The 15,227-nt window shown below is 42.0% G+C and overlaps 1 protein-coding gene across 3 annotated transcripts in view; it reads left to right on the top strand.

Moving 5' to 3' along the window:
* TMTC1 (transmembrane O-mannosyltransferase targeting cadherins 1) overlaps positions 1-15,227 on the top strand; it is a 255,029-nt gene that overhangs the window by 171,929 nt on the left and 67,873 nt on the right. For 2 of the 3 annotated variants that reach the window (XM_044775283.2, XM_014843846.3), the window contains one exon: positions 12,112-12,279. The exons of the other annotated variant lie outside the window; for it this stretch is intronic. In XM_044775283.2, coding sequence (XP_044631218.2) covers positions 12,112-12,279 — 168 coding nt within the window. The remainder of the gene's footprint in view (positions 1-12,111; positions 12,280-15,227) is intronic. 3 annotated transcript variants of the gene reach the window in all.

Raw genomic sequence — 15,227 nt, 5'->3', positions numbered from 1 at the left:
CTCTCATGAATCCTAGTCTCTCTTCACAGACATCATTGTAACTAACACAAGGAAGCTCGTTCGCTATGGCACTGGATTCCATGTTACCTAAAATTGTGCAACTGAGGTGGTTCAGGCTGAGTCAGAAATTAAAGCCTGCTTGGGCAAACTTCTGTGCTGTGGCTTCAGAGAGTTTCTAATGACTTCCTCAGGGCCAGTTTATGAACACTGACAGTTTTCTTTGAAAATGAGGGACTTTCTCTGGAAAAGATTTTACTCAGCAATGACCAGCCATCCTGTCTCAGTGGAGAATGGTAGACAGTTGGCCGAGAGCTGCAGAAGTCTCCCCCAGGGCCACAGAGGATCTTTCAGAGGCTGCAGCCATCCATCCCTTGGAAGGTGGCAGAGCACCTGTTGCATTTAATAAACCTACACATTGGCTTTAATGATGATGAAGAACATGTCCCAAGCCTTTTATAGACTTCTAGACACACAGATCTTATAGATCTTCTCTGTATGACTCTTCTTCCATTATTGACCTTGACAAAAACAGCCATTTTCCTCAGCATTAGTACCCAGGTGCTTTGAGGAAAACATATGTACAGTTTAGTCGATGACATTCCTGAAAATACAGGTCATCATCTTTATGCAGAAATTCTGTGTTGTCTCAAAATCTTTGGCCAATGGGAAAATGAAATCAAAAGCTCAGTTGGTTATCCTTCTGAGGAAGGTGCACTTCCTACTCCTTAAATGCTTGTTTCAGGTTATCATGGAGCCAAATCCTGCCCATAGATGCTCATCCATGAACACTACGAAAGTCATGCCCACTCTCATTGAAGCCTGGGTAAGGCCCATCAGGCCCAGGGGGCTGATTTGCCATTTTGTTAAAAAAGCCCAGAATGAGTCAGACCAACGGAGCTCTTTCATTCTCTGCTTTACGCCTAACAATGAACAAGCCACTTAAATCTTCTGGCTTCTGTTCTCCCTCCATCCTAACCTAGAAAGATGCAAAATATTGCCTTCCTCTTACTTGCACTTTGAAGTCTGTGGATAAAAGGCACAGAAATAGGCTATATATTTAGCACTGCGTGGCTTTAGGTCAGGGTTTTACCACCGAAAGAAACCGGAATCATCTTTTCTTCTGGTGGTAAATGCCAATTTTGTGGATGTCCTTTTTGAACAGGCAGGAGAGTTCAGGGCTTAAATCATTCTTTCACAAAAATTTTGGTCTCTTATTCTTACCTCAAGGGAAGCATATAATTTTATGGCTTTTTTTTTGTATTTTATACAAACCACATTAGAATGTTTCAAAAGACTAAAATTTCTTAGAATCAACGAAGCAGAAATAGTTGTTGAAAGCTCTCAAGTAAAGTCTTCGAATGTGATCAGATAGCCATTCATGTGCCAGATTAAAGATGATTTATGCACTTCAGCGCCAAGAGAAAATTCCTAAACTACTTTAAGAAAACATAGGTGAGTGGAGAGGAGAAAAGAATAGACAGGAAGAATTGAAGGCAGAAACAATATTATGGATAGAACTGGTCGAGAATAATTGAGACCACAGGAGAAGTTATATAACATGTATTTGAGGGAAGAAAGAAAAATAAAAAGTTGCCCTGTTCTTAGAAAGAAATGCCATTTATAGTGTATAGTCCCTAAGCTTATAGACACATGAGACATGGGAAATTGGAAAAAAGATGACTCACATTCACTTTTGAGAAATATCTTCAAATCATACCTGTCAATGGAATTTTTAATCTTGTGCAGGTTGCTATTGAAACAACACTGCAGTATTTATTTCTCAGGGTGCCAAGTGGGAAATGTTCTCTCTAAAGTAACACTTCCTATGTTATCTGATCTTGGCGACCCATCCTGATGAGCCATCTATGTATAGGCTTCTTCAGAGCTGCTGGAGGAGAGTGATGATTATTTCAGAGTAAATCAAAGTTTTGCCAAATATTAAAACCAGCAGAGAAATGGTTTGCTATCAACAAAAACTTACTTTTGCAAATCCAGTCGGAAGCAGACTGACTAGGAATCAGCGTAGCCCAGTCTGTCCCCCACTGCCTGGCAGTCTTGGGGGAATCATTTTCCTATCTGTAAGACCAGAGGGTTGACCTTACTCAGAAGTTCCCAAATATTGCTTGGATCTCCCTGGTCTGTGGCCAAGTTGGAGGGTGAGGGGAGAAAGGCAATGTAGTGAGTTTTTCATAAAGTTAATCTACACATTTTTTAAATTGTGAAGTTATACCATTATTATATTTTTGGTATTAAAATAGCGTTTCTTTTATGACATGATGATGAGAACAGCAAGGGGCACACAACCCTCCATCAGTTCCTCCCCACCTACCCAATTTCCCCTTTTTGGAAATTTTACCGGTTTGGGAAATCTAAAACTCCAGTAAACACTGTGCTACATAATCTCTAAGGTCCCTCCAGCGCCAGAATTCAACTGTTTTGTGATTCAGAATAACTATGTGGGAAGCATGAATTTTTTTCCCCCTAAGATGTTAAACAAAGACTTTGTCACGCTTTGGATGGGACCACCTACCTCTGCTCCATTTCAGCAGGATGGGCCTGGGAGAGAAAGGGAACTGTGTGCCCTGGGGGAAGGCAGAAAGGAAGGAAGTACATCTGCCATGAGGACAGGCTCTCCGAAGGGCCTGACCGGAGACACCAGGAAGTGGTCAGGAAGCACTGGTGTGGGGGCCTGTACTATGAGTTATTGGGGTGTCCTCATATGCAGCAGGAACAGGTGATGCTTCAAAGTTCATGGGGGTCAGCAGCAACAAGGTATGTGTGTTAGGAGGAAATGGAACCCTGACAACAAGAGCAATGCCAGACCTCCCTCTTCAAGGGGCATTAGTACAGGCAACTTATTAGGAGAGGGTGTGGTCCATGAGAACAGGTCAGAAGTTTGCCTAGCCATAATCAAGTCATGGGGAGACATTCAGGAATTGGGCTGAAGCCTAATATCTAAACAGGGGCTGAAAGCATGGGTAAGATTGCCCACAAGAATGACTGGTACTAGATTCAGCATGTTGAGTCCCTCTGTCTAAGGCCAGGGCTGGTAGGTATGGGACAAAGTTGAGCCATCTAAGAGGACACAAGTAACTAGATTTTGAGGGGGCCAAATCACAGGAATAAGAGAAAGGCCAGGAACCAGGCAGAGCCAGATATTCAGTCTCTTTGCTTTTTAGTTTGATTCTTTGTTTGAAATTCCCATTGTATAATACATTAGAGGGACAGCAAAAGCAACCTGGGCTTGTCATAGAGCCACTCAACTAAAAACCTAGGAGATAGATTGATAGGTAGTTTTCACAGTTGCAAGGTCAAGTGCACTGGCCCTCTGAGCATATGTGTGTCTAAGTGTGTTGTATGTGTTGGCTAAATTACCCAGGTCCACTCAATTTTTACTTAGTGTTAGATCTGAATTCACTTTTTATGCATTTCTATCATGGTCATCTTAAAAGAACAAAGTGCTCTTCTGTCATAAAGAGAATGACAAAAGGAAAGAGAAATGCTATGCACCATTACACTAGGAAACGATAAAGTGAGGTCACCATATGATCTGAAGAGAAAGAGCAAAGTAAGAATCAGTGATGCCTTTGGAGGGGAAACTGGGAAAATCCAACGTTCGGGTAATGCAAAGAAGTCAAGAAGTCTTTTTACCTTAATGAGTATTCTACTGCTGTTAAATATGGTGTCTTCCACGTTACTCACAATATTTTAAAAGAAAGCTGAGTCTGTTAGCCTTTCCCTCTCCTCCCCATGTCTTCAGTCCTCAGCAGAGAAACCTCCAGTGTCACGCAGTCAGAGGCTTCCTATATGTGGTTTCAGAAGTCAATGAAAGTTATACTCTTCAGAATATCGTGGGGTAAGGATGGGAATATTTGACTTCAGTGTGTTTGTCTCTTTGCTCTTGCTGTGCCAGCTTAAACTGTTCCATCCAGAATTTTGAGACCTGAACTCAGATGAGGTTGTGAGATCTAGAAGCTAGACCTTATCCAGTGAGGGCTGCTCTCCAGGGCAGTGACCAGGTAGGGAGGGTCCTGGGGCTGCACTAGACAGGTGGCCAGTCACCAAGGCATCATGGGGGTGAGTGCTGTGTGAAGGTCATGACCAGGAAGGGAAGCAGGAGTTTCTGAGGCACTTAATTGAATGTGTTAGAAAACCAGAGATTGTAGATCACAGACAGAAATAACATAGAACAGAGCAATGGTGAGAATGAAGGGAGCTGGGAGGAGGTCGAGGTGCTCGTGGGCTGAAGATCCATTGGCCAATCTGCTGTGCTAAATTAATTGTGCTCAGCCCAGGGCAAAAGGTGAGGAAGAGTTTGAACAGTTATTTACTAGACTGGAATCATGGCTTTAATATTACAGAACCCTGTTAGTTATAAAAGATGAATGTTTATGTCTGTTAAGTGCTAAATGGTGAACAGCAAATGTCTTGGAAACCAGAATTTGAAAGTAAAATTTAGAGAGTATAATTTGGATTCAGATGAGACTAAACGGAATAATATAAGTGAAAAATATTGTAAGCTGTGCTAGGTAATTGCAAGTCATGATTTCAGTGTACCCTGTGCAGATGAGAAGATGAGGTGAATCAAAGGCAAAGGAAATCAAAGTGGCATAGGGGTGGCCTCTCCTTCTTCCCCATCCCTTTTCCTCCTCCTCCATTGGTTCTACAAACCTCTTCATTCCTTTTCTAACCTCACGTGCTCAAAAGTGAACACCCCTAGCTTAGTGGGTTAGTGTTCTGAACACAATATTGAAGGAGGATGTGAAATGTGCCTCTGAGAGTGGAGGAGAGAGACTAAAGCACAGATGTCACATAGCCACTGCCCTGCACAGTTGACTGTGGCTTTGCCTGGAGGGTGTGGGTGGGCTTAAGCGTTGCCTTTTCAACCTCCCTTCCATCGAGACCCCTTGTTGTTATTAGTGAATCTATTTCTTTCCTTTTCTCTTGGCTTCTGCACAGGGAACTACATCTCAAACCCATGATTTCTTGTTCAGATTTTAGTAATCTTAAAATATCTTCCACAGTCTTTTGGAAACCTGGATTGTCTTGCTCTCACGAGGGTTGGGGCCACCATTTTGTAAGTCTGTGTTTTCTCATAGCACCCAGCACAATAGATGCTTCATAAAAGAGAATTGGAGAGAATCACAGAACCCTGGACACATGACACAGCATCTGCCTATGCAGTCAGGTCTACGTGAACACAGGGGAGTGGGGGAGGAGACAGCAGCAACTGGTGGATTGTCCAGTACGCTTTACAAGTGAAGAAGCCACACTCTAGAATATGGTGGTTTATGGCAGAAGAAGCGACAGAATTCAGGTCCTAGAGATGAGGATGCTGTAGGAGGGTAGAGAAGGTGGTTTTTCTAGCTTTTTAGAAGTAGTTTTAGTTACTTGGGAAGTATTTGGCTTTGGCCAAAAGGCCTCTCAGGCCCAGATGGAAAATTCCTTTGTGACTACTTGCACCAAGCTGGGAGGAAAGGAAGCCAGCCCTGGGTGGAAGGCACCAGCAAGGAGGAAACACCCATACCCTCAGTGTGGACAGTCCTCCTGGTGATGTCATTGAGGGTCTTAGCATCTTCAGGCCGCACTTGGAGTGATTCATTTTTAAGTTCATCATTGTTTCCATCTTAATTTCTGATACCTTCAACGGCAATGTTCAACTATGCTTATGAAGCGGCCCCAGTTATGTGTCCTGTGCGTAAGGCACAAAGACGAATAAAATGTTACACTGTCCTTAAACAACTGGCCTGAACTTCCAAACAGTTAATGCTTTCTTATCAAAATTGAATACAGAAGCTTCCTCATTATGCATTAATTCACCAAAGAGATTATACCCTGCATTTTCTTCCCTTTCACAAAGATAGAGTAGAGAAAGATTTGAAAGGGGTCTAACGGAAGATTTGCTTAAGTGCTTTTTGTCTTTGAGGTCTGTGAATGCACATTAACATAAATACATGGCTGTATATATTTCACATACTACAAATGTATCTTACTTTCTGCAATATTTTGTTCTATAAAAATGCTTTGTGAATCAGACCTTTCTGAAGCAAACAATTTTGTACAAAGAAGTCTGCAGTTTTAAGGGCGTTTTTCATGAATGCTCTTAAAAGACTTATAATTGTCCTGTGAATTAGACATTTCAGTCAGTCTGGACTCTGATAAGCTACATTTCTTGAGTTGTATTTACAGACCTAATCACATATTTTATTGCTGTATAGACTACATTTTCTTGATGTAATAGAGTATAGGATACTAAATACACACGAACAAGTAAACACTGCGCTCGAAAACAGGATACCTTGTATTCAGTTCGCGGAACACGTCCGCATACATTATCTTAGTGACTCCACACAACGACCCTGTAAGGTGGCTGTATTTTAACTGCCTTTAAGGCAGGCAATATTCAGCCCCTGTAATACAAACAACTAAGGCTCTGTAAGGAAGAGCGAATTTCCTGTGGCCACAGAACTCATGAGTGGCAGAGAAGACCCAGTTCCAGACTTTTTCTTCTCCAGTGAATTCCTTTTCTGCACTGTGACTCCTAAACTTAGAGTCTGCCCTGGAACGCTTTTGTCCTAGTGCACCTAATAGTGTCCTAGAGGCTTTAGGAAGTTTCTGCATTTACAGGAGCCTGGTCTGTACTGAGACATCCATTTCTACCTGGAATACGTACAGACTTTACACATTTTCTGCCTCAACCCCTATTTAGCAGAAGATAATTCCCTAGTAATAATAATATTATAACATAATATTAATGTTATCATTTATTGTTTAGTGTGTATCAGGCATTGTACACAGTGTAAAATTATTATTTCCTTTTACAAAATAAGAAAATTAAGAACTAGAGAGTTTAAATAATTTGTCCAAGATCAAACAGCAGTAAGTGTCAGAATTGAGATGCAACCTAGGGTTTTTTTCTGACTCTGGAGCCCTGTCTTTTTACCACTAGGGGTCTCATAAATTTAAGAGCTGGTTGGTGAACTAAGGGGTTGAGAAGAAGCATCTCATCTTCAGAGAGGTAAAAGAGAGTTAGATAGGTTCTCAGAAGGTAAAGGCAATGGCGCTTTTCTCCCAGGTGTTCCATAGCTATGCTGAGAAAAGAACAGAAGAAATCTATTTCATGGAGAAGTAAATATCCAGAAGCTTTTCCTACCTACCCCAGGAGCCCAGCACCTATGGTGGGGAACTAGAGAAATGCACAAAAATGTCTTTGGGAGTCATTTCTTGGAGTATGAATAAACTCTCCCATCCAAATACATTCAGTCTTCTGGGAAATTTCCCCATCCATTGAATATTTGAGATAAAAAATGAACAAGGCAGGAATGGGGACACTAATGAATCTTGGCTGACAGAAGCTGGCAGCTTCCAGTTTAAATCTGGTCTGAAGAGCCACCATTGACTTCCTGGTGCTTCCTGGGTTGCAGCATCAAATGCCTGTTCTGGGCTCAGGCTTCCAGGGCTTTATTATTTAACCATTTGGGGTCAACATCCAGGACACTGAAACAAGATCTTATCTTCAGATAATTTGCCAGGTGGTGAGTCAACAGATCAGAATGAAGTTAACTAGGAATATGTTTCATTTAAACTGTCTAAAGTTGTCAGTTTTTAAAATAGTAGTAAAATGGGAAGATTGTATCTGTCTTGTATCATTAATGTTATTTATAGATACTCTCAGTGGGTTGTTTGAGCTTGTTAAGTTAAAAGGTAGAATTTCAGATCTACTTAATAGCAGAAAGATTCTCATTGCTGCATATAATTAAATAAAAAGTGAAACCAGAGCAAACATCATAAAATGCTTGGCCCAGAGGCAGAACATCGTCATCTTTTCAGGTTGATGTAAATGGGAAGCGGTGTTCTGTTATCACTTAAGAGCTTCTGGGCAAGGTTCGTGAAAGTACGTTTGTACTATTTATACAATGATTAACTGCTCACAAAGTTCTCAGACATAGGTTTGAAACATTTTTTATTCTAATGTGAAAGGACAAACATAGTTGATTTGCATTTGCTGTTCAGTTCCCTTTGGATGTGCATCATAAAAGTATCGAGGAGAGATGCTGGAAGTATCATTAGTTATTGTGTGCACTGCATGCTGAGCAGCTTGTCAGTAAAATCGCATTCAGCATCGGGGGTACCATCAGCCTGTGGATGAGAGCTCATCTCTCTGTGCGAGGAATTTGTCCCATCCCCTAGACAGCAGTGGTGCTTCTCAAGCATGGTTTGAAAACACATCTCAGTCCTGAGCTCAGCTAAACGTTCGACAGCCAGAGTTTGTCTCTCCAGGTCAACATTTTGTCAAGTGTCAGTGGTATGCACTGAGTTCTGTGCTCTGTCTAGAGGTCTCTGCTCAGAGCCCAGATTTTCCCTAACCAGGTTAACCAGAGCAAACTGGAGTCTGCTTTCATCTTCGTGGAAGCCAGGAAAGCATGTAGTTTCTCATTTGCGTGATTCCCCACTTTCAAAATGAGGACTTGCCTGCCCCTAGTGATGGAGAGAGAGCACTTCTCCCTGCTCCTGCCAAGATCTGCATTAAAGCCGATGTTAAAACATGAAATGTTATAGAAGAGAAGCATCTTAATCTCTGTGATATTGTGTTCGAGTTTTTAAGAATATGATACTCTCTGAGAAATTTGCAAACCTAAATGGAGATTATTTTATATGGCTTAACATTTCGTTAAACAATATGTCAATACAAGGACTTTTGAAAAAAATTATCACGACACTTGATGCCGACGCCTGTGCTGAGTGGACAGGAATGGTGTTCTCCTTCATTCTGGTTACAGCAGGGGCCAACGAATTGTGGCCCGTGAGTGGAATCTGGCCCACAGCCTGTTTTTGTAAATAAATCTTATTGGAACATAGCCACTCCCGTTTGTTTACATAGTGTTGATGGCTGCTTTCCTGCTACAAAGATAGAATCGAGTAGGAAGGACAGAAGTCTTATGGCTTGAAATGCCTGAAATATTTACTCCTTGGCCCCTTCTAGAAATCATTTCCCTGCTCCCGGATTTTAGCTGAGTATTAGGGCCACTCTGTGGGTCTTCTGATCTGACTCTGTTGCTAGCTTTTTATTTAACTCTTGTAAGCTTTAGTTTCCTCATTTACAAAATGGAAGATACTGAAGATTAAGTTTTTGAATTAGATAACATATTTAAAGCCAGTACTGTCCTTGTCCCAGGCCCTACAGATGTTGTGGACAGGCCCATATAAAGCAATCAGTAAACATATAAATGTATAAAATAGCTAGTTATTTTTGCTATCTTCCTTATTCTTGTCTTCTGCCACTTTGTGGCCATGGTGCTGGAGTTGTTGGAATCTCAATATTTTCCTTCCCCACTGCTCTGCCAGATGGCAGCTCTGTTTCCTACATGGAGACAGTAAACGACTTTTGAGATTTCATGAATGGAGGGGTTGGGAAGGAAGTAGGTGAAGCTGTGTGATCAGGTGTGAGGACACAGGAATCAGCCAGTTAGGTCAAAACCTCGACAGCAGGACAGCATGTGGAGCATGGGCTCTGGAAGCTGAAGGTCCTGGGTGGATATATATGCTCTGTTATGTGCAAGCTGTATGACCTAATTCAGCAAATCACTTTGCCTTTCTCTTCTTCAGTGTCTTCGTGGGTTAAATACCAGTAACAGTACCCCACAGGAAGGGCACTGAGCTCATATGAACTGAGCTCATACATAGAACGTGCTTGGCACAGAAGATGTGCTCAGTCAATATTAACACTTAGTGATGCTGCTCTGTGAAGGCAGGAATGAGAGAGAGCTGCCATTGGAGATGTGGGTGTCTGTGCATTTCAGAACTTTGTTCATATGCCACGTTTTCAATGAGGCCTTCCATGACCACCCATATTAAATTTCAATTTCCTCTGCACCCTGGATGCCCTCTTTCTCTCTTTTTTCAGGAAGACTGGCCCTGAGCTAACATCTGTTGCCAATCTTCCTCTTTTTGCTTGAGGAAGATTGTCCCTGAGCTAACATCTGTGCCACTCTTCCTCTATTTTATGTGGGATGCTGCCACAGCGTTGCTTGACAAGTGGTGCTAGGTCCACGCCCGACCACCAAACCTGCAATTCCTAGGCCGCCGAAGAGGAACACGTGAACTTAACTGCTCTGCCACCAGGCTGGCTCCCCTCTTTCTCTTTCCAGCTTGATTTTTCCCCACCTAACATATCATACTCTATGTGATATACTCTGTTTTATCTGCTAATTGGTGTTTATCCCCACCCATGTGAGTTTCACGAGCATAGGAATTTCTGTCCATCTTGTTCACTGATGTGTTCTTGGTGGCTATCACAGTGCCACGTACATAGTTGGTGTTTATTAAATATCTGTTGAATGGAAGAATGAAGCCCAGAAGGCCTTGATATGGCCAGAGAAGCACCCTGCTCAAGGAGGGTTGAGATCCAGCAGGGGCTAGAGGAGCAGATGGCCAGCAGCCTCATGAACTTGAGCCACCATGGTGGCCAGTAATGACATCAGCATGGTCAGTTGTATAATAACAGGAAATTTTTAGAAAAATCTTAATATCTTTAAGGCCAAACATGGAGAGTTATGGAATTAGAAAGAGGTTTTTTTTTGTTTTTTATTTTTTTGCACTAGCAACTCTATGTTCTGGCATATGCAAGGCTTCTGCAAGGCCGTTGTGGCAATGAAAGCCAGTGACTGGAATAGAGGGGTCAGGGGCACAGGCCTCCTTAGCTCAAACCATCGTACCCCAGTGGTGAGTAGGGTGGTGATTGCATTTGGGCAGAGTGAACCCTAAAACTTGAGGGAGCTAGACCAACTGACTTATGGGACTTGAAGTATGAAATTGGATCTCTAACTTGAATTGATTTTAAAAGATTCCCAGGTCTTCAAGTCAGAATCTTCAAATGCTTCTCTCATGTTTTTCTACCCTTGATACCAAAAGCACAGATATTTAGGAAGGTGATCAGAAGGAAAGTAGAGAGACATTTCTTTTGAAGGAAGTATGTCTAGAAATGAGAATATTCAGGTCCCCCCTTTTACACAACCAACCACCTTCACTAGATCAGAGTTCCTTGAGGGGAGGGACTGTGTTTTATTCATAATCATATTTTTAGTGCTTGGCATATTGCCCGTCACAGAATAGAGAGAAAATGAATAAATAATTGAATAAGTAACTGGGATACTATTAATTTTGGGCTTCTTATAGCATTAGTGTCTGACTAATGTAGGATTTCTTTATACAAGCTTGCTTCATTCTTAAAATATTCTGTAATAATTCATAGTTATCATCTTTGGAAGGAAGCAGGTTTTGATTAAAATTCGCACAGCAATAATGGTTACAACTAGATGTTTGTATTTTCTGAGGCCAGTTGGCAGGCAAGAGGCATCTCAGTGAGTGTATAGATGATGCTAAGGGACCACGTTCCATCCACCAAGCCAAAGGCTTTTAGAGACATGATCTCGACATGCCAAAGTCCCACTCAGATAATGTGAGGGGTGCTTCCTGTCTGTTTGGAAAGCTGGGCCAGAATCAGCAAGAGAGTCATATCAGTACAGCTGGTCTCTGATAAGCTCCAAGCTGCAGGTCTCCGGAGTTGGCCTGTGGGTAAAATTTCTTTCCAGCATTGGGACTTTGGCCAGAGTAGGGATGTACTAGGTGGCACATTGCCAGAGACAGAAACCAATGCCCCTTAGTAACCAGCATCCCTCCAGGGACCTGATAGGGAGTCGTCCAGGACTGTCTCCCACAAAGCCGTGATGTGACCTACTGCAGCACAGAATCCACATTTGGACACATCGTGCCAATAGGGCTACACAATGACAGTAACACAAGGGAGCATGGGTCAGAGGGTCCATTCAGGGCCCAGCAACAAACAGGGACCTCTCATGATTCCTGAGCTGTTGAAATCCAGGGCAGTTTGAGCCTACAAGATGAACTGTTATTCTCCACACTAAAGCCAAAGAGCTAGCCCGTGTGCTAGTGTAGCCTGTTAAAGAACTAACGTGTAGATGTTGCATAGGATAGGGGAGTTTATATGTGTTTCTCTATCATAGGACAAGCTTTTAAATATGGGATAAAATGCTCAGGGTGTCTCCATTGTACCCCCCAAAGTAATCCTGCTTCTCCCACCCTGTTTCCCAGCATGGGCTACTGCATCCTTTTTGTGCATGGACTGAGCAAGCTCTGCACTTGGCTGCATCGATGTGGGGCCGCCACCCTGACTGCGTCCACTGTGCTGCTGTTGTTGCTTTTCTCTTGGAAAACTGTGAAACAGAATGAAATATGGCTGTCAAGAGAGTCCCTATTCAGGTATGATTAAATGGATAAAAAGTGAATCTCTTTCTCTTGATTCTTTGCTTACATGTTTGTTTCCAGATAAATGCAGAAGCATGGGTGTGGCAATATTCATTAATCCAGAAAAACTTTTTAGTAAAGTTTTAAATGGAAGATGTAATTTCATTTGGGATCTTAACTTTAGTTTTTTAAATGGTATTATATAAAGTTTCACAGGAGTTCGTTCTAAGTGAATTTATGAAAATGGGCTCATGGGAGGGTTTTGCGGTCTGTGATTGAGATGAAACAGTATTAATGATGAGCTGGGCTATAAAATCAGCTGTAAGCAAAATGAAAAAATAAGCCTAATTTCATTGTTCAGACAAGTGTATGGAAAAGGAGAGCACACAGCAAAAAGGAACAGAAAAATGCAGTACATCACATTTTCTTGAGAATATTCCAGGATATTAAGTTGTGATCTCTGATCTAGTTGCTTTATTTTGAACGTTAACTGTGAACGAGGCAAGGAAAGACTTTTTCATCTCCTGCTAGGGTTTTTTTTGTGGAGTAGAAGCTGTCTCTGAATACAGCAATATCAGCTTATAGCCTGAACTTGTCATAAAGTATGAACATTCTTTGGGCCCATGGCTTATCATGCTGTGTCTCTGGGGCTTAGCCTGTCTCACTAATGCCATAGCCGTGGCAACCTTCACCTGGGCTCCCCTGACACTACCACCCCTGGCATCCCCACAGTGTTTTCCTCATCTCCCAGGGATCTTCAGTCTGTGCCCAGCTTCTGTCCTTACTTGTGACCCAACTGGCCAATTTGGTCAACACGAGTTTTCCTTGGTTCCTTGCTCAGCTGGTACCCAACACTTATTCTCCAGAGGCAAACAGCTGAAGAGTTGGGATGACTTGAAAAAAAGAGAAAATATTGGAAGAGTCTAGGAAAGTGCACAGAATTAAAGGGCAGGTGAAGAACCTGGCATGTCGCACATAGGAAACTGGTGTCTGGATAGTCTGCTTGAGTGCTGTCACAGGAACAAATGGGGAAACTTACACCAATCTTTTTCTATCTTCACATCAAAGTCCTGGAAAAATAAAGTCCTCTGGCTGAGCTTGAGCTTAGACCATGTGCCTGCTGCTTGTCCCCACCAGGGCACTGAGATGACTGATCTGCCAGAGAGGCTCCTCTGACTTCCGTGGTGGGGCTTGGGGCCGGCAGAGCCCCGTGGGGTTCCACTGAGACTTCACAAAGGGAGGCTAGAGGGGACTCCCACGGGAAATCCAGGTGCTGTAGGAGGGGTACAGACTCTGGGGCTGCCGAAAATGAATGAGTGAACAAATAAGACACATGTTCTCTGCACTCTTCTACTATTTGAAAACAATGTATCTTGTTTTGCTGCGTAGCAATTTAATGCTTTTTTAAGAGAAAAAAATTAGTTGGGCATGCATGTTGTTTTAGTTTATTTATTATTACTATATCATTGTCATCATTATTTCATTGGGTACTGTAGGGACCAATTGCCATATAAGGTTTTTTGTGTAGATTTTTTTTCATGCATAGGCTTCAGATTATGTTCAGTCTCTGTCATACCCCTCTACCTTCGATGCATTTCTCGCACACTGCAATGGACTTGTTCCCTGTTGCTACCCAGTGCTGGGGTCATTTTGTAGACACAGGGCATGGAAGTTCAGTAATGTGACTTCCTCCTAATCTCTGCTGGCTTACTTTTTTTCTTTTGCTTTCAATAGTCAGTGCTTTTATGAGAAACTTTAAAATGGTTCTGCCCTGTGTTAAACCCTTTCCTTGGATAAAGATACTGACAGTGATTTTGTCTTCTAATGATGTTTACTACTTAATCAGAGCTATGGGGATGGGTTTTGGCAGGCAGCAGTTTATTTCAAGGATAACAAGTTAGTGTTCAAACTTTCTGCAGCTGATGCCAGCAATTTAAAAAAAGGAAAACAAAAAGCTCCTTGACCTTGCGTCCAGAAGCTTCTGTTCTTTCAGAGGGAAGTATGTAGTAAGGAATAGTTGATTACTAAAATACAACCATTTCGCATATGAGCTTAAAGAGATTTCGTGCCCTGAGAGGCCTTTGATGATCAAATGGAATTTTGTGTAATATGCAAATCAAAGTTATCGATAGTTTTTGGAAAACTTTGTTATAATTTATCCATGTCCTGAGAAAACTTTTAAGAATCTGAGACTTTAAGCATATTCTTTTCCCTTTAAGACCAGATGTTTGTATACATTCATCTGTGCTGAGTAGTGTTCGGATCAGTTGAACAAACATTTACCAAGAATCTATGAAGCAGGATAGGGTTAGTGGGGTCTGGAGTTAGACTTCCTGGCTCCGCTGCAAGTTCCACCATTTAATAGTTGCGTGATCTTGAGCAAGTTACTTAACCACTCCATGTCTTAGTTTCTTCACTTTAAAATTGAAGTGTTTATCTCCTGGATGTAGTGTAAGATTAAGAGTATGTGAAAGCTGCATAGGACAGTGTCTGGTGAATGGTAAACACTATGTAAAGTTTTCAATTATTGCTATGCACTGTGTTCTGGGAAATGAAGTGGGGGAAAGAGAGACTGTCTGTAGAGGAGCTGGAAGTGTGCATGGGAGTGAGACATGCACACATTTTAATATAATGTAATAATAATATAATATAATATAAGTGGTAGACAGAGCGAGACTACAGGATGCTGTGTAAGTGCAGGCAGGTGACTAAGACCAACCCAGGCCTTCAAGGACTATTCTCTTGTAGGCCTCAACTGAGTATGGAAGGGTGAGAAAAAGCTAAATTAGCCATAATGGCCCAAACCAGGAGCTGGCCAAATTGAGTGAGAAAAAGTTGCACTACACCCCAATGTTTATTGCAGCACTCTTTACAATAGCCAAGACGTGGAAGCAACCTAAGTGTCCAGCAACAGACGAATGGATAAAGAAGTTGTGGTACATATATACAATGGAATACTACTC

Source organism: Equus asinus, chromosome 22 (assembly GCF_041296235.1).
Source record: "Equus asinus isolate D_3611 breed Donkey chromosome 22, EquAss-T2T_v2, whole genome shotgun sequence".
Lineage (NCBI taxonomy): Eukaryota > Metazoa > Chordata > Mammalia > Perissodactyla > Equidae > Equus > Equus asinus.
This window is presented reverse-complemented; position numbering and strand designations above follow the sequence as displayed.